This window comes from Oryctolagus cuniculus, chromosome 1, assembly GCF_964237555.1.
Source record: "Oryctolagus cuniculus chromosome 1, mOryCun1.1, whole genome shotgun sequence".
NCBI lineage: Eukaryota > Metazoa > Chordata > Mammalia > Lagomorpha > Leporidae > Oryctolagus > Oryctolagus cuniculus.
Window position 1 is genome coordinate 7302944 of NC_091432.1, and position 23805 is coordinate 7326748.

A 23805-nucleotide genomic window follows, 5' to 3' on the forward strand; every position below is an offset into this window, starting at 1 on the left:
CGAGGAGCGGTCGGAGGAGGAAGGGGAGGAGATGGCGTGGAGCAGGGCAGGGAAGGTGGACAGCCAGACGGAACAGAGCCAGGACAGGACTCCAGGGAGCGGGGGCAACGCTCGGGCGGGGGCGGAGACGACGCTGCTGACAAACTTCACCGCCGGAGAGGGGCTGCCGAGGAGCGTGGCGGGCAGGCCCAGGCAGCTCACCTGTCTTTGCCGTTCTGGATGGAGGCCTGGCCGAGGCTAGCCCTCTCCAAAAGCGGGGAGTTCCTGCTTCGATTTGTGCTGGCGGAGAGGACGCTGTTCTGTGGGGAACGAAGGGAAGAGCTGCTCTACAGTCAGGCTCATGCAGGGCTCCCCGCCACCTTCGCCTCTGGCAGGCGCCACGGTCAGATGGGACTCTGCTCCCCTCTTGGGGCTGCGCTTTCTACAGTGAGCAAAAGTGGCCACCAAAGGGATGAGGTCTTGGATTCAAGAGCTGCTAGGGGTGAGGACTGTGGCACGGTACATTAAGCCGCAGTCTGTGGCACCGGCATCCCATATTGGAGTGCCAGTTCAAGTCCCGGTCCAGCTCCTTGCTGGTCCGCTGGGGAAAGCAGCAAAGGATGGCTCACGTACTGAGGCCCCCGCCACCCACGTGGGAAACCTGGATGCAGTTCCAGGCTCCTGGCTTTGGCCTGGCCCAGCCCCAGCCGTTGCAGCCATTTGGGGAGTGAACCAGCAGATGAAAAATCTCCGTCTCTCCCTCTCTCTCTGCCACTCTGCCTTTCAAATAAATAAATCTTTAAAAACAAACAAACAAACAAAAAACCAAAAACAAATAAAGAAAAGAGCTGCTTGGGGAGGGGAGGCAGTGGGGAGGACAGGAAGGGGGGCCTGGGGCTGATGGGCGTGGCTCACCGTGGAGGGGGTGGGGGTGGTCTTCTTCCTCTCCAGGCCGGGCAGGGGGCTGGCAGGCACTTTGGCTGTGCTGCTGGCCTTCCGCCCTGGCTCCCGGTCTTCCTCAGGCCTCTTATTCTCGGCATTGTTGCTCTGAGTCTTCTTGGAGTAGGAATTGGAGGTGGGAATGGCAGGACCAGCTGCAGGACCAGAGGGACCGGGGGTGGGTGGGTGAGGCGGAGTGCGGAGTGCCGGTCCGCTTGCAGGGCTCCCCTGTGCCTGCGGGCAGCTCTGCCTCCCCACTTCACAGGGGCTGAGGAAGGCTGAGGGACTTGCCCACAGCCGTGCTCCCAAGTGGCTAAGCTGGTACAGAGGCTCAGCCGTGTGCCTCTAAACCTGCGGGAGTACAGCCTTTGCTGCAGAGGGCGAGTCCTACTTACCAGCCCCAAGGTGCTTACCCTGGTCACTGAAGCGCCGCTGCTTGGGGTTGGCCGAGACACTGCGCTGTACCTTGTGGGAGGGGGAGGGGGCACTGCTATTGGTCAGATCAGCCGAAGGCCGGGGCTTCAAGGTGATGGTGTCACCTTCCAGCTGCAAGCACAGAGAACATGGCTTCAAGGGTGGGCAGAGGGCTTGTGGTGATCTTCCTGGGTGGACTCATGTTCACGTCCCACCCTAGTCCAGCACACACACACACACACACACACAGCCCAGGCTCCCATGGGACGTCACTCACAAGACCAACCAGTACCTACCCATACCTCCTCCATCCCAGAGACACCTGTGCCCTGGCACAGAACCTGACAACAGACAGACACAGCCAAGGACAGCACCCAGAAAGACTCCCATCCTTGACAGAGACACACATGCCCAAACCCTGGGAGACACTAACACCCAGGAGAACACACGTCAGACCCAGAGCTGCCCCTTGCCCACACACAGCGATGTGGGCCTGAACCGAGAGCGGGGGCCACCATGGCCACCAGCAGGGTGGGGACACATGGATGCTGGACCAAGCCCAAAGGGGCAGAAGAACAATCACAGAGCTGCCAGACCTGCAGACAGGACGAACACACAGACAGACAAGACACAGCCAGACACAGTCACAGGCAGAAGCAACACACAGGCTTCAGCGTCCTGTTAGACACAGAAACCTCCCCAAACCCAGAGCAGCACCCATCCGACAGACAGAATCACAGACACCCGGACTGACACAGAACTGCCAATCAGAGGGTCTGGCCCACGCGAATCAACTCACCCACATGGAGCCCAGACTGGGCCCAACCCCAAGCCCACCAGCTCTTACCCAGCCCTGAAGGAGATCAGTGAGAGGCCAGAGGGCCTCAGACAGCAAAGCTGACGCTTAGAGGTGGCCAGCAGAGAGCACACCTACTGGAGAGGCGCATCTTCCCGACCGGTGCTAAGAGCATGGGGTGCTACCGATGCCGGGTCAGGGTCAGGGAGAGGGCGGGGAGCACTAACCTCAGAGCTCTTGTAGCCCAGGAGCAGGTAGGTGGCCATCACCTCGTTGTACTTCTGGCCCACCAGCGAGTCCTGGATCTCTTCCCGTGTGTAGCCCATGGACACCATCAACTCTGCACGGGGGACACACAGTTAAGGCTGCTCCTGACCCCCGGTAGCCGCAGCCTCGCGGCCCAGCACGGCCTCACCTGTCCGCCGGGGGTCCTTGTAGTCAGGAAGGGGCTCCACGTAAGGCTTCAGCTCGTCGTCCTCGTGACCCACGTTCATCCAACGGTCTTTCATGATTTGCTGGGAGCAAAGGGAGGGAGAAAGGGCAGGGGGAGGACACTCAGCTTGGGGGTTCCCCTGGGAACCCCGGGACCTCCAGCCAGTGGCCTCCGGGCTGCTCACCTCTAAAGTGCCTCTCTTGCTGGGATTAAGAATGAGAAATTTCTTCAGCAGGTTTTCACAGTCCGTGGACATGTAGAACGGAATTCGGTATTTTCCTCTCAGCACCCGCTCCCGCAGCTCCTGTAGGAGCACCCAGGATTAGCAAAGTTCACCCATCTCAAGGCCAAGGGAAGAAACCCACCACCCAGGACCCTGGGAGCGTGACACTGGCCATGCTGCCAGCAACAAAAGCTGGTAGAAGGCAGAGAGGCTGGCACAGAGAGGCAGAGGAGCCAAAGACGCTCTGGCATGGCCAGGGAACGCCAGGCAATGTACCCTTTCCCTCGGGAAGGAACTGTCAGGCGCCCGTAACTGCTACCACCTTAGTAAACCCTTCTCAGAAGCTCTGGCTTCGGAAAAATGTACACAGGCACAGGTGAGGGGTCCGGGGAAGACCAGAGGCCAAGAGGAAATGCGAAGTAGTGAGCATGTGCTAAGCTCGCACTGCACTCCACCTTGAGGTTCTGTCCGTCAAAAGGCAGGGACCCGCTGACCAGTGTGTACAGGATGACCCCCAGGCTCCATACGTCCACCTCGGGTCCGTCGTATTTTTTGCCCTGGAAGAGTTCTGGGGCAGCGTAAGGGGGACTGCCACAGAAAGTGTCCAGCTTGTTCCCAAAAGTGAACTCGTTGCTAAAGCCAAAGTCTGCAATCTTGATATTCATATCAGCATCCAAGAGTAGGTTTTCTGCCTGGGAGGTAAGAGGGAGAACATCAGGGGGGTGCACCACACTGAGGCGCTGCGTAGGGAGGAGCTGAGGGACACAAGGAAATGACCGGCAAGTTATCTTCTCTCTGCCCACTCCAGGCAGGGCTCCCATGAGCGAGAACAGGCTGGGCAGGAGGAAGGCGTGCAGGCCACTCCTCACTCAGGCAGCCGCAGCAGAGCTGGGATCTGCAGGCTCAGGGCCCTGAGCAGTGTGCGAAGCCTCTGCGCCAGGCCCAGGTTAACCACGTCATGTCTGCAAGGGCGGGGCAGTCACGAAACACAGGCGGCCTCAAACTGGAAGCCCTCAGCCACAGAGGAGGATGTGCGGGCCTGCAGGAGATGCACCTACGGACACGCTACATCTTCCCCTTCGCCAGCCCCGAGGATGCCGGGAGACCAGGAGAACCTGGGTGGCCCTGCCATGCCCTGCACTGCCAACTGGAGTGGGAGCCCCAGCCCAGCTGCGAGGCTCCTATCAGAAGCACTCCTAGGGACTTCCTGCTCAACTGGTCTGACTGTTACAGCCAGGTGAGGCACCGACACCACCCCATGTCCGAGCACCTGGCTTTGAGTCCTGGCTCTGGTTCCTGATGCCAGCTTTTCGTTAACGCGCACTCTGGGAGGCAGCAGTCGATGGCTCCCGTACCTGGGCCCTGCCACTCAAGTGAGAAGCCTGGAACACGTTAACTCCCAGCTTTGGCTTGGCCCAAGCCTGGCCTTGTGGCATTTGGGGAGTGAACAACGGTGATGGGAGCCTGCCTTCAAATAAACAAATTTGTGTGTGTGTGTGTGTGTGAATAACTGGCGGGGGTTCCCGTCAACTCTCGGGCCCTGAGCATTACTGACAAGCCAGCCTGCACTCAGAGGCACAGGAAGCAGCGTGCACCTCACCTTCAGGTCTCTGTGGACAATGAACTTCTGGTGACAGTACTGCACAGCAGACACTATCTGGAAGGAGGAAGAAGGTCAGCCTGGTGCCCGATGGAGCAAAGACCGCGACACCGAAGCGCCCAGCCTGGGGCCCGATGGAGCGAAGACCGCGACACCGAAGCGCCCAGCAGGAGCCGCCCCCCCCCCCATGCCGAGGGCAGGGGAGGTGGGGCAGTGACAGCACGGAGGGAGGCGCACCCACCTGGCGGAACTTGGCTCGAGCCTCTTTTTCTTTCATCCGGCCGTGAGCTACCAGGTAATCAAACACCTCTCCTGGGAGAGACGGGGTGGGGACGGGTCAGGGCTGGGAAGGCTGGGGGAGAGGGCACCCACCAGGAAGACGCAGCTCCACACCTACCGCCACTAGCATACTCCATGACGAGATAGAGGGTTTTCTCCGTCTCAATCACTTCAAATAATTTAACTGCAAAAGAAAAGGCCAGGCGCTGCATCAGAGCAGCAGCAGGAGCCCGTGTTGAGCTCTGAGGCGTACAGGGCATCCGAGGGGCGGAGGCCCCCTCCCCAGGACCACCTCCTCTCACCCCTGCCAAACTACTCAGCTCAGCTCAGTGTCGGCCAGAGATGCAGCTGCCTCCGAGCTGAGCTCCCCCGGAAGCATCCCTGGCAACTCAGGACTCCAGAGGGCCCCGCGCGCCGGGAGGAAGTGGGGCCTGGCCGGAGGAGGAGGTGCGGCTGGTTCTCACCTATGTTGGGATGATTCAAAACCTTCATAATTCTCACTTCGCGGAACAGCTGGAAAGCAAGACACCAGGGGTCAGGCTTGCCCCGCTGCACAGGGCCCTGCCAGGCTGCTTTCCCAGAACCAAAGCAGGCAGGGAAGAGGGCAGAAGGGGAAACAGGAAAGGAAGCAGGCTGGCGCCTGGCAGAGCGCGGGCCCGCCCAGCTCAGGGGTGAAACGTGCGCCTCCAGCCTGGTCTGGGGTGGGGGGTTCCAAAGGGGACCCCATCATGGTTTTTTGTTTTCCCTCGTTGTATGATGCACACAAGGCACAGCGCTCTGTACTAAGGACTGGGCCTTTCTCTCCTGGGCCCGTGAGGAAGGAGCCACTCCTATATATAGCTGATGCCAATTTTAATCAAATCCACCTCCACACACTCACGCTGTCTTTGTGAAACAGAAATCAGGGGCTCCCAACCACACATTTCCATGAAGAAAGATGACAGAAATGAGTCCTTTCCCTTGGCGGGGGCCAGAGACCTGAAAGGTGAGGTTTCTGTGACTCCCAGGCCTCGCACCCACACTAACAGCAGAAGGGAGGGATACAGCGTCTGGAAGGGCGGACCCACGTTTCCCCCTCAGGGTGTCCAGGAGCTCGTGTAAGCTGGACGAAGGGCAGCAGCAGCGTTCCTATGCCCAGCAGCCGCACCTGCCGGAGCCCCCGCTGGAGCCTGGGTTCCAGCTTCCTTCCCGGCTCCACAGCTACTCTGGATGAAGAGGCAGAAGGTCCTGCACACCATGTGAGGGCGCAGCACCGAATCGGGCCAGAGGAGCTGCAGGGCGCCCCCTTGGCTTGCAGGGGGCATTGCCTGGGAGACCCTGGGTTTTCTGGGTTCCTCTAGAACCCAGAGGGGCTAACTTCCTCAGAGACACCTTTTAGAGATCCTCGCCGGGGCGAGAGTTAAACAGTGCTTTGGCCGGAGTTGGATGGCCTTGGTTCAGCGCGGGTTGTATGTATCCGATGCTGGTGCCTCTGGCCAGTCAGCAAGAAGGAAGCAGCAAAGGAGGCAGGGCTGGCGACCACTGCCGTGCCGCGCTAGGCAGCTCCACGGAGCCGGCGGCCCACCCCAGGGGGCCCGGACTTCTGTGGGGTCAGAGCCAGACTTTCAGGGCAGCCCTCTTCCCCTTCCTCCTGGAAAGCTCCAGGCAGGGAAGCAAGCCTTGGTGATGACAGCAGCGGTTCCCCTGGATCCAGGAAACCTTGAGGGGCCCCAGGGACGACAAAGACAGGGACCCCCTTGCCTCTGGTTGTCCCTCCACTCTCATTTCATAAGCACCTCCCTCATTAACAAGTGGCAGCTCCAGCCCCAAACTCCTGGCATCACCTATCTGTCAGCTCACAGCCTTGCCCTCCGCCCCTCGACTCCCAAAGAAAAATGCACTGGCCACGCGCTGACGAGAGCTGGGTCTTGGTCAGAGGCTGAAAGCCAGGGTCAGCGGGCCACGAAGGCACCAGGGAAATGTGAGTGCCCCCGAGTGGGGTAGGCTTTTGAAGCCACACAGGAGCTGCCTCCGTCCCCCGCAGCCGGGGCCCGGGACAGAGAGCTTCCAGCTCCACAACCACCCGGTCAGTGCCCGGCTACCTCCCTTCTGCAAATCAAAGTCTCCCTTTCCTTTCCCTCTCCTCCCAGGCTGCAACTTCACCGGCAGAGGGCTGTGTTCCCAGCTGGGGGTCTCCCCCCAGCTAGGTAGGACCTCACTTTCCGGCTGTTCAACAAGAAAGGAAAGGAAAGGGAAGTTCATCCTCATCTAGCAAAAACTACACGCAAATGATTCTGACCTCTGGCCACGAGGAGCCTGGAAGTAAAAAAGGAAAACTGGGAGGACCTGTCTTTAATCTGGAAATTAGAGTTCAGCGTCTCAACTCTAGGCTACAATGTGGCTGGCACAGGAGTCGGGGCAGGTCCCTGCTTCCTCTTCTCTTCCCTGCACTTTTAGGGCCACTCCCCGGAATCATTCCGGGTCTTGGAGCAGCTGCATGTATTTGTAGTAATGGCTGCAAACACGTATTTTTGCGTAGGGCTGGGCACAGACCAGAAGGTAGCCAGATGCAGGCAGGAGGTCAGACAGCTGGGCCATGTGGCTGAAAAGGAGCAGAAAAACCTGCGGAGTCAGTGTCTGTGGCCAGGACGCCCACCCAGGAGGGGCCGCCCCGGGGGATCCAATCAAGGCCTCAAGGTGGGAGAGCCGGGGGAGCAGAGGCTGGGGAAGAAGAGGAGCCAGAGGTCTTCACTAGGGGCTCTAAAATATAGTTTGAAAAAGCGTGGACAAGCATACGGTACAACAAATTCGAGAGTCAGGAGAAGGCCCAAATGGAACGGGGACGCCACCAGCCCTGAAGGGAGGTCTGCCAGGGGCCAGCGGCCGCCCGGTGCTTACTTTCTGGAGGCTGGAGGAGTTCAGCTGAGTCTTGTCGATGATCTTCACAGCTACCTGAGCATTAGACAAGAAACAAAAGCACAGACACAGACACCAAGATGACCTCTTTGAGCAGGTGAAAGCCAGGACCCGAAGCTACTTCCTCCTCTATGTGCCTGTTGATCTCACCGCTTTTAGCGCCCTTGTGGGCCTGAAAGGTGGCTGCAGCCCTGGCCCCGCCACGACCTGCTGGCGCGCCACGTCCCCGCCTCAGCGCTCACCTCCTTCCCAGTCAGGATGTGCCGGGCCAGCTTCACCTTGGCGAAGTTGCCCTTGCCGATGGTCTTGAGGAGCCGGTAGTTGCCGATGTGCGGCTGCTCGTCAGCGGAGGGGGCCGAGTTGCGGCCGCGCAGCATGTTGGACTTACTGCTGGGCTTGGAATCCAGGTGTCCCAGGGTGGGCTGCAGGGGAAACAGACACTCCTGTACTCGCCGCCCCCCCAGGCCCCTCACGCCTCGCCTTCAGCACTCTGCGAACAGTGCAAGAGGCCAGGGTGCTAGGGCAGACTCCAAGGGGCTGGGAGGCACGTGAAGGATCACGAGGCAGCGGAAAAGACAGAAGGGGACGAGAAGACAGCCAGTGTTCTCTCCAGAGAGCCGGTGGTGCAAGAACTGAGGCCCAGAGCGTGTCATCCTGGATCCACGGATGCCCTGTGGATGCCAATAGCCCAGCAGCTCCTCGGCCACCTGCAGTAAAGCTGCCGGCGTGACATGACCAGAACTGCCTCAGGGCCCTCCTGCCACCCAGCCCGTCACACCAGTCTGCTGTTCATCACCTGACAGGTGTTTGTCACGTCTCCTAAGGAGCATGGCAGCCCACGAGGGCCGTCCTGTGCCCCTCATCCATGGACCACCCACGCCCCGACTGGCTGGTCAAGGCAGTGGTCTGCCCGGCTCTGCTCTCCTTGGATGCTCCACAGCCCAAGTAAGGCTGCGAGGAAGCAGAAATCACAGCAGGCACTGAACAGGTACAAGACAGCATAAAAAAGGACGTGGTCCAGGAATACACTATAACCACACTTCAAAACGCTTATGGAAAAGGAGAATTAAGAGGAGGTTTATCTTGGCAAAAATACCACAACAAAACAACAAAACAAAACAAAACCACCCTAAACTGAAATCCATGCACAGTTGTTTCCTAAAATCCGTTTTTACAAGAACCTGTGTGTCTGAGGCGCTGTACAGACTCTGTATGGTGCCCATGGCAGGGTGACTGTACGATGCAGCAATTCCACTGCTAGGTGGACGGCAGAGGAGCTGCAAGCACGGTCACACAGCGGCCTGTGTCAACGTCCCGTGCACAGCACCCAGACGCCCATCAGCCAGCGAATGGAGAAACACACAGGGCACGGCAGCCGAGGCAGTGAAGGCGGTGAAGGCCACGTGCCAGGACAGGGCAGGCTCTGGGCTGGCCACCGGGGACCACACATGCTGCAGGATTCCTTTGACGTGAAGTGTCTGGGACAGGCAGATCTACAGGCAGGGAGGAGACCAGCGGCTGTCCAGGGAAGAGAAGGGTAAGGAAGACCTGACGGTGACAACTAAGGGGTGTGGGGTTTCTTTCTGGGGTAACGGGAATGTTTTAAAGTTGCACAGTGATGATTATACAACTCTATGAATTTAATAAAAGCCACTCAACTGCACAGCTTGTTTCTTTACAAGAGAACAAATCTACTTTTATGTATTTACTTAAGAACGTGGAACGTTTTTATGCATCTGTGTGTCACTTGCACGGGACCATGCGTATCTTCCAGCATCATTCCAATCTTAGTCTGTGTGCTGTCGAAGTGAGCGCCACGTCCACTCTGAATGGGTGGACTGGGTGCTACGTGGATTGTATCAATACAGTGCTAAAGGAGGGTCTGCTCTAACTCCTGTCCCGAGATCCAGTTTTCCTCTTTCGAAGAACACCTTGCCACTGCCGCTGTCGCTTGCCACACTGGGACAAACCTGTTGCCAGAGCCTTGCCCCAGGCCATCCAGAGCTGCCCTGAAAGTTTAGGGAGACAGTCTGGATGGTTGCGGTGTGACCAGAGGGGTGTGAGTCAAAGCTCCTTTCGTCATCCCTGCTGGCTATAAGCGAAGCCCTCAAAAGCCAGGAGAAAAGACGGACTTGCTAGGGAACTGTCCAGGGTTCCTTGGCAAAAAGCTCGCTTGCCCAACTAGACGCTTTGCAAACGACAGAAACAGCACGTGAGCACACTGCTCTAACTTCCCCTTCTGCACCGTGCCCACGTGGGGCCTCGGCACAACGGCTGTGGGCAACTTCTCGGTCAGCTGACTGACCCAGACTCCAGAAGCCCACTGCTGGACAAGTGACCCCCGCAGCTGGCTGACTGATGGGGAGGCTCCTGACATCCCAGAACAGTCTCTCCTAACTTCCTTGGGGCTCCAGCTGTCTCTTCCGCCAAGCCCTCACTCCTCCACGCCTCTGCACCTCCTCAGAGTCCCCTTGCTGCTGTCTGTCCACACTGCCCTCTTCCCCACACTCCCTGTAGCTCGCCTAAGCCTGGCTGCTCCCCCAACAGTGTGTGTTAGACAAACAGCTTAAAATGCCTGCTCCTGCCCTCCCAAAGGATCTCAAGGGTCCATACTCCATGGAAAGAAGGGCATTCCTGGTTCCTGCTGGTACCTCCTAAAGGGCACCCTGAGGCGCAGGTGTTTGGGGCAGTGGCTAAGCTGCTGCTTGGGACATGTAGGCATGATGAGGTTCAAGTTGTCACTCCATTTCTTTCTTAGTATGGTGACTTCCGGGTATCCCACATGGGTGACAGGAATCTAAAAGTACTTGGGTCACCACCCACTACATTTGCAAGTGCATGAGCAGGGAGCTGGACTGAAAGGGAATAGTGGTCAGAACCACTCCCATGTGGGATACTGGTGCTTCAAGTGGCAGCTTAACCTGTTGCACCATAAGGCCAGGCCCCCCTCGACTTCATTTTGTTAAAGATTTATTTACTTTACTTGAAGAGCAGAGTCAGAGAGACACACACAGAGATAGATCCATTGATCGATCTTCTAACCGCTGGTTCACTCCCCAGACGGCAGCAACAGCCAGAGTTGGGCCAGAGCAAAGCCAGGAGCCAGGAGCTTCTGGGTTTCCCATGTGGGTACAGGGACCAAAGCACTTGGGTCCTCCTCCCCTGCTTTCCCGGACACATCGGCAGGAGCTGAATTGGACGTGGAGCTGCTGGGAACCGATCAGCGCTCACATGGGTGCTGGTGCCACAGGCGGTGGGTTAGCCCGCTGCGGACTCCAGCTTTGACCCAGCTTCCTGATAACACACATCCTGGGAGGTAGCACGCTCAAGTCATTTCAGTCTCTGCTGCCCACAATGGGAGACCCAGACTGAGCTCTTGGGTTGGTCTGGCCCAGCTCTGGCTGTTGTGGGCATTTGGGGAGTGAATCAGTAGTTGGAAGATCTCTTTCGGTGTCTTTGTCCTTCTGCCTTTCAAATAAAATGAAAATAAATAAATTTAAAAATCTAAAGAGCAGCCTGGGCCCACATAGCAGGTTCTCAAGACCCGGCCTGTGGCTCTCCTCTTCTCAGCCCCATCCTGAGGTTCTTTTTGTTGTTGTTGTTGACAGGCGGAGTTAGATAGTGAGAGAGAGACAGAGAGAAAGGTCTTCCTTTTCCATTGGTTCACCCCCACAAATGGCCGCCATGGCCGGTGCGCTCTGAAGCCAGGAGCCAGGAGCTTCCTCCTGGTCTCCCATGCAGGTGCAGGGCCCAAGCACTTGGGCCATCCTCCACTGCACTCCCGGGCCACAGCAGAGAGCTGGACTGGAAGAGGGGCAACCAGGACAGAATCCGGCACCCTGACTGGGACTAGAACTTGGGGTGCCGGCGCCGCAGGCGGAGGATCGGCCTAGTGAGCCGTGGTGCCGGCCATCCTGAGGTTCTTGTCACTCCCCTCTTCTCTGAGGCCAGGAGCAAAAGCCAGGAGCCCGCCAGCCTCCAAGTCCTTAAAAGCTAGCTGAGGGATTCAGCGTCTGCCTCGGGGTCTGGAACCTTGGCCACTCTGCTGCCAAACTGGGGAACCCTTGCGCATCATGGCGCTGCCCTGCCCACCCTCTGGGTGCTTCTGTGCGCTCCTGGCCTGGCCGCACTCTCTCTCCCTTGCTGGTCAGGACGAGGAGCGCAGAAGCAGGAGCTCAACCCCCACACTCACTCACTCCACACACAGCAGCCTTGTTACAGTCAGCAACGTCCACAGAGGGAGGCGCTGCTTCCCCGAGGGGCAGAGAACACCCCGAAGATGCGGCTGGAGCGTCCCGCACATCTGTCCCCCCACCGCCTTTATCTGAGAGTGAAAACACGCATCCCCTACTTCCTGAGGCGGAGAGGCCGCATGTGAGGGGCTGCACCAACGCTCGGGAAAGAGCAGCCATGGCGTCCCCAGATACTGATGTTCTCAGAGCAGGGCCCTGCTGGGGTCTCCTCCACGCAGAGGGTCCAGGTGGGTACCTGCAGCCGCCCCGCCTCTAGCCTCACAGGGGTGAGGGGAGCCAGGAACTGTGATGGGCTGGCCCGGGGACAGAAAGGAGGCTGTGCTGCTCGGGACTCAGGAGCGGGCGCACGCGCTCCGCCATCCGCTCTCTGATCCCCTGCCCCCAAGTCAGCAAGCCCAGTCTCAGGACCCAGCAGCCCACCTCGAGGCACTAAAGCTCGGACCCTCTGCTATAAACGTGTCTCCGCAGCAGGACGTGTGGCATGAGAACGGGACTGCCGGGAGGAGAAAGTCCCCAGCAGACAGGCCTCTTCGGGGAGGCCCTAGGCGAGGCAACTTCCTCACCTGGCTCCTTCCCTGAAGGATAAGGGGCGAGGGCGTGGGGGGCTGTCCTGGGGGAGCGTCCGTCTGAGGTTGTGCCCGGGTCCATCCAGGGAGGCAGGCTGAGGTCCAGGAGGTCCTCTGGGCCAATGAAACAGGATCTGCCGGGGCCTGCGCTGTGGTGCAGTGGGTTATCACCCTGGCTTGAAGCGCCAGCAGCCCATGAGTGCCGGTTTGAGACCTGGCTGCTCCACTTCCGATCCAGCTCTCTGCTATGGTCTGGGAAAGCAGTAGAAGATGGCCCAAGCCCTTGGGCCCCTGAACCCACGTGGGAGATCTGGAGGAAGCTCCTGGCTCCTGCTTCAGATCGGCGCAGCTCTGGCCGTTGTGGCCATTTAGGGAGAACCAGCGGACAGAAGACCTCTCTCTTTGCCTCTCTTCTCTCTGTGTAACTCTTTCAAATAAATAAATAAAATCTTAAAAAAAAAAAAAAAAGAAAGAAACAAGATCTGCCTACAGCACGCTCTCCCCTCCACCTGTGGGCTGCCTGTTCTAAGACATGAAGCCCAGGCAAGCCCGCAAGGCCGCAGGAGGTCTGTGGAAGGCAGCCCCGTGATCCCCAGTGGCCTTCGGAAGGAATAAGGGGTCCCCCTCAAGGCGGGATCCGCAAGCAGCTCACTGAAGCAGGCCTGATTCAGAAGTAGGGAGCCTGCCAGCGAGAGGTGGAGGAAGGCAGGACGTGGAGGGCAGAGTCTCAGACACACTCCGTCTGCAAGGCCCTTCAGCCTGGGATCTCAGAACTTGGCCTGGGCGTGTTGCCAGGCTCGTCCGGAAGACAGCCTCCACCCCGAGGCCTGCGCTGACTCAGGTAGGCAGGGCCCCCTGCCCTAAAGCTGGAGGCGCCTGCCACTGGCTCTCCCCAGGAGAAGCTGCGCTCTGGGGCTGTCCGTGTGGGGCTGACTCCAAGTGTCCTGAGGCCTCTCCCGGGCTGGAAAGGGGCCACATGGGAAGGGGTATGGGCAGGCACTCCCAGGCCAGAGGCAGAGTAAGCCAGAGTGCTGTGGAAGTGGGGAAGAAAAGTGTTCCTTGGGCACCAGCGCTGGGCGGGGGCCGGATCCCAGTCCTATCTCACTGAGGCACCCAAGCGCCCTCTCTGTTCACAGCCAGCCTCCCGGGCCTCTGCCCCTCAGGCCGGCCGCTCCCACTGCCTGCTCCTCTTTCTTTCCTGGTTTCTGCCTCTTTGACATCTGGACCCTTCCTCTGGATTCCACAGCCCCGTGCCAGGGCCTGGCTCCCTCTGGCACTTCTTGGAAGACCCTGTGATTCCGCGGGTTGGGGGAAAGGCGAGAGGGCAATCCGAGTCCAGAAGGGGAAACATACCCGGCTGGAGAAAGGGACCAGGACTACCACCGCCTTCCATCCAGCAGGGCCCACAGCAGAACCTGTCAGGCAGCAAGGGCAAAGTACAGAGGCCGGCAAGAGCCAGGCCCAGGGCGGGGGCCGCTCCGTCAGCTGCCCTTCCTCAGCTCGGCGGCGGCGGCGGGCGACACCTCCCACCTCCTCCTCGGCGCACAGGAGCGCAGCTGCCGGGCCGAGCGGTTCCTGCCTGGGAACCTGGACGGTGTCGCAACCGAAACCACCACTAGCAGAGAAAGGCTGGGTTTGGCCTGGAGAGCAACGGGGACAAAGCCCTGCAGCTTCTTGGGCCGGCCCTGGTGGCGAGGAAGCGCCCGCACTCGCAGGACACCAACACAAGCAGCAAGGTGGGAGGAGAGGGGCAGGAGGGGACTGGGCAGGAAGGCAGGCACACAAAGAGGCGGGTCTGCTCCAACTTCCTCCTCCCCTCCCCCCTCGCTCCCCGGAAGCGGGCGGCCCCACCCTCCCCAAGGTGCTCTGCTGGGTAGCAGCTGGTGAGAGGGTGAGGAGGAGCCTCACTCAGGCGGGCCTATCATAAATCCCTTATCTCACCTGCAGCAGGTGGGACCTAGGTGGGGGCAGATCCTTTAACGAGGCCTCAAACACCAACAAATGACCCCCTGAAGAGCCGAGGGGCACAGGTGTCAGCAGATACCACGACCTGCAGTGGCAGACGGACTTCCTACTACCTGGAGAAGTACTGCTTAACTGAGAAAATGCACACACCTGTCAGCCACAGGACACTTTAATCATGGCGTCAGGGGCTTTGGCAGCCCTGGGAAGCCCTTCAGAGACCTGTGGCTCTAGATCAAGACCCTTTTTCACCGACCAGAATGATATATTTAATCCGAAGGTTGGGGAACAATCCAGATGTCCCTGAGTCCCTTCCCGCCCCGCACTTGCCAAGTCCAGCCCCAGGCATCTGCTCAATCCCAAATCTTCAGTCACCAATCCCTCGCCTGCTTCTACAGGAACTCCTACACTTCCCCTACAAAGCCCCCACTGTCTGGGCACGTGCTGAGCACGGGGCATGGTGGCTAGCTCATGTGGCAAGAGGCCTTTTTTGGGACCACGGCCCCCCATCTGTGTCCTGGTCACAGAGCCTCCCGGCTGGCTCTTGGTTCTGTGTAGCCCAGGGCCTTTCCCATTAAGCAACTCTGTGAAGAACCCCTCCAGGGAAGGGTGAGGCTTCCTCTGTGCCCTCGGTCCCTGAGCAGCCACTCCTGGAGACCCTGGTCCTTAGGGATGGCCCACAGAGCCAGTGTGCTCCACCCCATCACACGCCAACACTTACGCGTCTGTCCTCCAAACACAGATCTACAGCGTGAGTGGGGTCCCTGTGGCCCAGGGAGAAGCTGCTGCCACAGCCCAGGGCTCCGGGCCCGCTGTAGCAGCTGCTGTTCCCCACAGTCACCCTTTGATGCTGAAGTCCTGGCTCTTCCTGCAGGGACTGAGCGGAGGATGTGAAGACTGGGACCCCAGAGAGGAGAGCGCCCCACGGTGGCCGATGCTGGAGCTGTTTGAAGGTCTGTCCAGGTGGCCCCAGGGCACCCCCTCCTTCCTCCACCTCCCCCCAGGGTGGGAGACCCTGACCTCAAAGGAAGAGGCCTCTATTCGGGGGCCTGGGCTCAGGCTTGCTTGAGCCACCTGTCCCTTCGCTGAGGGCAGCCTCTAACAGCTTCATTTTCTAGCCTGGGACTTCACAGAGTGACAAGTCTTTGTGGCAGACAGCAAGGGGTTCCACAACTGAGGAAGGGCTGAGCACTGGCCTCGGGCAGGCTGACGAGAGCCGGGGCAGAGAGAGTCACATGGCTGTGGCAAGTCCCTAGTTTTTGTTTTTGAACAATTTCTTGATTGATAGACAAAGACAAATGGACCCAGAGAGCACCTACCCAATGGTTCACTCCCCCAGACGTCCACAATGGCTATGGCTGGGCCAAGGCTAAAGCCAGGAGCCAGGAATTTGATCCCTGGGTGGCAGGGAATCAATTCCTTGAGGCACCACTGCTGCCCCCAGGGTGAACAGCAGCAGGAAGTCAGGACCCAGGCGCTCGGACCCGGGACCCAGGACGCCAGGGTCCTCCAGGGCGAGGCAAGCAGCTCAGTCCTGAGTGCTTTGCACCCTTCCTTCCCTCGGTGCCTCCAGGAGCCACCATTTCATCCTGGCCCGCGCCTACAGCAGCCCTGGTGCCCAGGGTGGCCTGATGTCCCCTTTCCCTTCTGGGTAGGGGCCTTGGCTCCCCTCTCCAAGGGCCCGGGAAGAGCTCTGATTCCTGGGCAAGCATCCTGGATGGGCGAGCACTGCTGAAATCCAGCGGCGAGGCAGGACGCACTGGCTCTCCAGTCGGCTGTGGCTGGCTCCACCTCGGCGGACCAGGCACCCTTAGTGTCCCCTTGCAGAGGAGAGGCTGGGGCTGGGTAAAGCCGCCAGAGCTCCCCTTCTCCAGCCAGGGAGGTGCCTCCCCGACAAAGGACACCAGCAGAGCCTGCAACTTGAGCAGGATGCCAGAGGCAGGGTGGCTCTCCGAGCTGCAGCCCTCACCCCAGGCAGGGAGCCCAGCACCGCAGCCTGGCCGTGGGGGGTGGGGGAGGGCTGCAGGCCTCAAAGGCACCACAGCAGAAGCCAAAGGCTGCCAGGAAAGACCAGCAGACAAGAGCCGACCTGGAGTGAAAGCTCACTCCACTTCCCGCCTGGAAGCCACAGTGCAATGAGCACTCCTCAGAGCTCCCGTCCTCAGAGCCACTTGAAACACTGGGCTCCTCTCGAAACGCAGCGGGTTCCACACACACGGAGGGCTTCAGGAGCTTCCAGGGCCGCTTGACCCGAGAACCTGCTCATCGGCTCTGGCCACCACGCCAATCGCCCCAGCCGAGAACAGCGAGGTTCCTCCTCTTAGAAACTCAGAGGTGGGAAGCCATACAGGAGACCTGCCTCAGTCCGGGACTGATCACGGGCAGGGCGGCATGGCACAGCGAGAGCCGACGCAGGCACACCTGGGTGCGAGCCATGAGCTCAGCGACTGACTCCTCTGTGTGCTCACTTGGAAAACGAGGACATTAACCTGCACCCATTTCACAGGGTGACAGGGAAGACTGAAAGAGAAAACCCACGTCCGCGCCTACAGCAGCCCTGATGCCCAGGGTGGCCTGATGTCCCCTTTCCCTTCTGGGTAGGGGCCTTGGCTCCCCTCTCAAAGGCCCCGGGAAGAGCTCTGGTTCCTGAGCACTTGCCTAGAGCACCAGCAGAGGCGAGCTGAGCCCCCCCACCCGGCATTCCTTCTGGAACAAGGAAATGTCCCATTCCCGCCATGGCAGGCTGGCAGGCAGAGGACCCTCTTCCCCCGCAGCAAAGCGCCCGTCAGGAGCGGGTGAGTGACAAGCTGGCCACGCCTCTGCCCGCCCTGTGGCCCAGAGGAGGATGAGGGTGGTCCTGCCAGGCCCTGCCTGGGCTCTTCCCTTCAGCTCCTTAACGCCTCCTTTCCCGAAAAGGCCTGAGCAGCAGCCGCCATACCAGTGCCACATGGTGCCAAGGGCTGGGGGAAGCTCACATTGCCAGCCTCACACTTCACTCGGCTCCTCCTGTACCAGTGGGTTACTGTCACCATGGAGACCAGCAAGTTCCTCCCTACCACGGGAGCCAGCCTGCCGGCAGCCCCGGGCTCTGGGGGACGGGGGTGGTGGGGGTGGGCAGAAGCAGCCTGCAGCACAGAGGTCTGGCTCACTCTACAGAGGACGATGGGGACTTGACGGACACCGACCAGAGCGGCTCAGGTGCCTGGGCCGTGCTCCTAAAAAAAGCTCATTGTCCTTGTCTGGTACTTTGTTTTGGGCATATTCGCTGGACTCTGGGCTTCTGTACCCGGTTCCGTGGCTGTCTGCAGGGAAGCTGCACATGGAGGGGTGAGGGGTGTCACTGGAGTTCGACCTATGCTGAACGTCCAGTGGCATCACTCTGGCTGTCAGGTAGGGAATGGGTGCCCACTGTGGTCCCCAAAGCTTCCCAGGTCCACACACTGAAAGGCAACGCTCTGGGGCCGGTGCTGTGGCACAGCAGGTAACGAACGCCGCTGCCTGTGACGCTGGCATCCCACATGGGCGCCAGTTTCTGTCCCAGTTGCTCCACTTCTGATTCCGCTTCCTGCTAATGACCTGGGAAAAGCAGTGGAAGCACTCGGGCCCCTGCCACCCAGGCGGGAGACCCAGATGAAGCGTCTGGCTTCAGCCTGGCCCAGCCCCTGGGTGTTGCAGTCATCTGGGCAGTGAACCAGGGTATGGAAGATCGCTCTCTTCCTCTGTCTTCCAAATACAAATGTTGGGAAAAAAAAAAAAAAAAAAAAAAAAAAAAAAAAAAAAAAAAAAAAGGCAGTGCTCTGCCAAGCAAATAAAGCCTTCTTCTACAAGGTCCAGGCAAGGAAACCCCCTGGTCCCTTGTTCAGCTCGAAGCAGGGTACCTTCTAGGCTTCCTCCTTGACGCTGAGCACTGTCCACACCATCCACTGCTTCCTGTACCCTCACACCTGGACTGCCCACGCCAAAACAGTCACAGAAGAAAACAGGTGCAACTTCGGATCCTGAAAGCTGCTTTCCCTGGCCCGTAACACGCACTACATACAAGGGCAGAGGAGGGAAGATCAAAACTCTTGCCTGGAGACCCAATCCCCCCCCCCCTTTTTTTTTTGACAGGCAGAGTAGACAGTGAGAGAGAGAGACAGGGAGAAAGGTCTTCCTTTGCCGTTGGTTCACTCCACAATGGCCGCTGCTGCCAGTGCACTGCGCTGATCCAAAGCCAGGAGCCAGGTGCTTCTCCTGGTCTCCCATGCGGGTGCAGGGCCCAAGGACCTGGGCCATCCTCTACTGCACTCCCGGGCCACAGCAGAGAGCTGGCCTGGAAGAGGGGCAACCGGGACTAGAACCTGGTGTGCTGGTGCCGCAGGTGGAAGATTAGCCTATTGAGCCGCGGTGCCGGCCCCCATCCCCTCTTTCAACACCGTTGGAGTTTCCCTGTTAGACTGTACTACAAAGGAGTGGGGGGGGGAACCTTGGCCTGTCTTATGTGTGGCCCAGAACTATGTCTAGCACAGTATTCAATAAGTATTGAAGAAATACAGCTGGCATTGTGGCTTGGCGAGTAAAGCCGCCACCTGCAATGCCAGCATCCCACATGGGCACTGGTTTGTGTCCTGGCTGCTCCATTTCTGATCCAGCTCCCTGCTCATGGCCTGGGAAAAGCAGCAGAAGATGGCCCAAGTGTTTGGGCCCCTGATAGCCACAAGGGAAACCTGGATGAAGCTCCTGATTCCTGGCTTCAACCTGGCCCAGTGCTGGCTGTTGCAGCCTTCTGGGGAGTGAACCAGCAGATGGAAGCACTCTCTCTCTCTCTCTCTCTATAACTCTGACTTCCAAAATAAACAAATATTTAAAAAGAAAAGTGCTGAAGAAATGAAGAAATGAATGTGTACAATAAATAAGAACATGTGTTGAGGTACCTCTATGATGGTCTCTGGGACCTACACCTGACAACACCCATCTGCGAACTCTGCAGACAACATCCAAGTGGGCAGTGGGTCCTAAGATTGCTCCTTCCAAGGGCAGATGAAAGATGGTCACCAAGGTGAACTGGAGACAGACTCAGAACACAGGACCAGCCCACCTGCTCCCCGGCTCCTGTCAATGAAGCCAAGCCCTCCTTTCATCACAGAAGGGAACCCTCCCTGCTGCCAGGGACAAACACCAGGCCTTCCCACTCAAGCCACACTCACTCCCTTCTCCGCTTTGCTACCAACACCCCTTGTTTCACTGCAACAGTGTAATGCAACATGGGTCATTCTGAGAGCCACTGACTGGGGAGGTGACAGTGACTTGTATAAGGATCGTGGGAGACATCTGTTTAATGTCTACCACACGGAGAGCTCTGCCTGAACCAATGTGCTGACTGTAAGGCCTTGTCAACCCTAGGATGCAAAAAAAAAAAAAAAAAAAAAAAAAAAAAAAAAAATTCACCCCTACACACCTGCCTCCTGTCCTGGTGCACAAATAAGCATTCCCACCCTGCCCCCACCCTTCCTAAACTGTCTCCTGTTACAGAAAGCAAAGGAACTAAAAACGGCAGCTGGGGAGCTCAGTTGACTCACCCAGCATAATCATCTCCTCCCAGAATCTCCCATCTTCTCCTGGGGTTTTTGCCAACACAAAGTAAAAAAAAAAAAGCATGAGATCTTAAAAAAAAATTATCTCAGCATTTATGCAACAGCCCTCTACCTGGGCGCAGAGTTAACCCCTTGTTTCTGCTCTTTCCACTGTGGCTTCCTTAAAATGCCTTTATGCTGAGTAGAACCAGCCCAGGCTGGGAAACAGGCCTTGTGGGTCCTCTCCGGCTGCTGACAGGTGCTGAACGAGGCATGTGCCTCTTTCCAGTGCAGCTCCCTCTGAGGTGGAAAAGTGCTGCCTTCCCACTCCTCCAGTTTCAAAGAAGGAGTGAAGGAGGAGGAGGAAATGTCAGGAGACTCACTGGGACAAAGTTTGCTGTCCCAGAAGTCACCATGGCCAGAGGTCAGAACACAAGCAGGGGAAAAAGCCACAGAAACCACCAAGGCCAGTCCTGCCACCTCTCCTCACAACATCCCCCCACCAGGCCAGGATGTTCCACTTAAGTGACCACCAAAAATCAAGCTGGGGGAGGGTGTGTGACATCAGTTAGGATGCCCACATCCCACATCACGATGCCTAAACATACAGCTCTGCTCCTGACTCCGGCCTCCTGCTTGTGCAGACCCCGGGAGGCAGAGGCCACGGCTCCAATGACTGCGCTCCCATGTGGGAGACCTGGCTTGATTCCTGGTTCCCAGTTGCTGCTCCCGCTGGAGGCCACTGCAGGTGGCAGGGGCGTGCACCAACGGAAGCTCTAGTTCTCTCTGCCTCTCAGATGCATAAACGCCCACCTGGCTGTTCCTGCTGCCGAGCAGAGGGCCACCTCCCCACGACTGCCAATCACTACCAACAAGTCAGGAGAGGGCTCCTGAGTCACGGAAGGGGACGCCCTGTTTCAGGAACTACTGGATTCTGGGTCAGATCAGCTGACACGGAAGCCCAGACACTCCTGTGTCTCAGAGCAATCACAAAGACCAGAGCAATTCTCCAGCAACCCTTCTGGGTGGGAGGAGGTGCTGTTTCCTTTTGTCTTTGTCACCTGGCTTCACTTACTGATGGGACATGCTCTGAGAAGTGTGCTGTTCGGGGAGTGCCACTCGTGCCAGCTCTGCCAGCTATCACTAGGCGGTGTGACCACACTGGGCCGCTGTCCCACATGTGCTCATTATGTGGCACAGGACTGTGGTAAAGGATGGTGCCATGGCCACAGAGTCAAGATCCCCTGCACCAGCACGTCAACGCCAAGGCAGCATCTTCACCGAGAAATCCTCAACTCACCGAAGGTCTACTCTCAGCAGGAACCACTTTTCTACAGAAACACAGACCAGTGGTCTTGTGCTCTCAGGCCAGCTGAAAGGGGCCCAGCCACTGGAACTGGGCGGTAAACGAACCAGGAGATGAGGAAGTCTGAGTCGCGCAGCCTTGTTCTGTGGGCACCAAGGGCAGCACACACTCAGGCTGCCTAACCTTCAAAGTCAGGGAGAGGACTTGATGCAAGAGGATTTGAATCTGACTTGAACAACAGCGTGTCAAAGGATCTGGGGGGTGGCACTGTGGTGCACCAGGCTAGGCTGCCACTTGGGACGCCCACATCCTCCATCAGAGCACATGGGGTTGAGCCCCACGTCTACTTTCAATCCAGCTTTCTGCTAATGCACATCTTAGAAGCAGATAATGTCTTTTTTTTTTTTTTTTTTTTTTTTTTTTTTTTGACAAGCAGAGTGGACAGTGAGAGAGAGACAGAGAGAAAGGTCTTCCTTTTTCCATTGGTTCACTCCCCAGTGGCCTCTGTGGCTGGTGTGCTGCGCTGATCCGAAGGCAGGAGCCAGATGCTTCTCCTGGTCTCCCATGGGGTGCAGGGCCCAAGGACCTGGGCCATCCTCCACTGCACTCCTGGGCCACAGCAAAGAGCTGGACAGGAAGAGGAGCGACCGGGACAGAATCCGGCGCCCCGACTGGGGCTAGAACCTGGGGTGCTGGCGCCACAGGCGGAGGATTAGCCTATTGAGCTGCGGCGCCGGCCACAATGTCTTAAATATTTGGGTCCCTGTTACTGACATGGGAGACCTGTATGGAGTTACTGGCTCCTGGCTTCAGTCTGGCCTAGCCTCAGCTGTGACAGATATTTAGGGAGTGAACCAACAGATAGAAGACCATTTCTTCATTTTTTCTCTCTGATGCTCTTTCAAATATATAATTTTTTAAAAAAATCAGTTTTATTAAAAAAAAAAAAACACTGGAGCTTGAGGCTGGGGTATGGGGCAGGAGAGGTGTTGAGATGGAGAGGAGGACTGAGGCTGGAGGACAGGGATCTTGAATGGTGCCGCCTTGCAGGAGGAAGGGCTCATTAAGGAAGACCAGACGGGGAGGGCAAAGGGCCCCTCCGACAGTGCCTTGACATACCAGGGACAAATCAACGCTCCCCTGTGAGGCGGTACCTCCTGCTTCCTCACTGGGCGTGTCCCAACATTGCACTGAGGTCAAAGGCTGTGGGATCCTGTGTGGAGAGGCAGGGTCTGGGCAGCCACACTGGCTACTTTGCCAGACAACACAGGAGGGTTCATCTGTCTGCAGTCAGGGCCTGAATGCAAAGGCCAGGCTTCCCAGAGGGCCTAGCACAGGTCAGCTATGGCTTTGGGCCTGCAGTACCCCTCAAAGCCAAAACCTGAGGCTCACCAACTGCAGGCAATGACAGTTTTGCTTCTGTTTGTATCTTCCTTGGTTTAGGAATAGACGACGGCCATCTTCTATTACAAGTGCCTATTTTTTTTTTAAATTTAATTTATTTGAAGGCAGAGTCATAGAGAGAAGGAGGGACAGAGAGAGGTCTCCCATGTGCTGGTTCACTCCCCAAATGGTGACAATGGCTAGAGCCAGGGCAGTCCAGAGCCAGGAGCCTCTTGTGGGTCCCCCAAGTGGGTACATGGACCCAAGCACCTGGGCCATGCTCCTCTGCTTTCCCAGGCACATTAGCAGAGAGCTGGATCAAAAGTGGAGCAGATGGGAATTGAACCGGTGCCCACACGGGATGCCCACATTGCAGGCGATGGCTTCGCCTGCTTTGCCACAGTGCGGGCCCGACAAGTGCCTCTTTAAAAGGCACTTCTTAGGGACCACAGTCGTGGTGCAGCAGGTTAAGCTGCTGCTTGTGACACCAGCATCACCTACTGCAGTGCTGGTTTGAGTCCCAGCTGCTCCACTTTCTTTTTTTAAGATTTATTTATTTGAAAGTCAGAGTTACACAGCAAGAGGAGAGGCAGAGAGAGGAAGAGACAGAGAAAATCTTCCATCTGCTGGTTCACTCCCCAAATGGCTGCAACAGCCGGAGCTGCGCGGATTTGAAGCCAGGAGCCAGGAGCCTCTTCTAGGTCTCCTATACAGGTACAGGGGCCCAAGGACTCGGGCCATCTTCTACTGCATTCCCAGGCCTCAGCAGAGAGCTGAATCGGAAGTGGAGTAGCCGGGACCCGAACTGGCACCCATATGGGATGCCGGCACCACAGGCGGCAGCTTAACCTGCTATGCCATAGCGCTGGTCCCTGCTCTGCTTTAGGTCCAGCTTCCTGCTAATGTGTCTGTGAAGGCAACAGATGATGACTCAAGTACTTGGGCCTCTGCCATCCATATGGGAGACCTGGATGGAGCTCCTAGCTCCTGGATTTGCTCTGCTCCAGCTCTTGCTGTTGTAGCTATTTGGGGAGTGAACCAAAACAGAAATTGTTTCTCCCACTCTGTTGCTCTAGGTTTCCAATGAATAAATTTTTAAGGCTCTTTTTATAGTTAATTCACCTTTCCAGAGCCCGAAGGAGAGAATCTGACTACACTTGCTTCTAAGAAAAAGGAATGGTTGGTCCAGAGAAGGGCCAGCTTAGCTCCGGCCAGGCCAGCGGGG

The 23805-nt window shown here is 57.9% G+C and overlaps 1 protein-coding gene across 9 annotated transcripts in view; it reads right to left on the reverse strand.

Moving 5' to 3' along the window:
• Positions 1-23805, reverse strand: part of MARK2 (microtubule affinity regulating kinase 2) — a 67038-nt gene that overhangs the window by 5574 nt on the left and 37659 nt on the right. For 8 of the 9 annotated variants that reach the window (XM_051833086.2, XM_051833084.2, XM_051833085.2 and 5 more), the window contains exons 2-14: positions 7801-7980; positions 7541-7594; positions 5128-5176; positions 4782-4847; positions 4626-4696; positions 4385-4441; positions 3240-3476; positions 2746-2865; positions 2544-2643; positions 2356-2468; positions 1332-1464; positions 895-1073; positions 202-299 (exon numbers count right to left, since the gene is read on the reverse strand). In XM_051833086.2, coding sequence (XP_051689046.1) covers positions 202-299; positions 895-1073; positions 1332-1464; positions 2356-2468; positions 2544-2643; positions 2746-2865; positions 3240-3476; positions 4385-4441; positions 4626-4696; positions 4782-4847; positions 5128-5176; positions 7541-7594; positions 7801-7980 — 1457 coding nt within the window. Of the gene's footprint in view, positions 1-201; positions 300-894; positions 1074-1331; positions 1465-2355; positions 2469-2543; positions 2644-2745; positions 2866-3239; positions 3477-4384; positions 4442-4625; positions 4697-4781; positions 4848-5127; positions 5177-7540; positions 7595-7800; positions 7981-13730; positions 14127-23805 lie in introns of those variants that run through there. The other variant, XM_051833082.2, reaches the window with a different exon arrangement.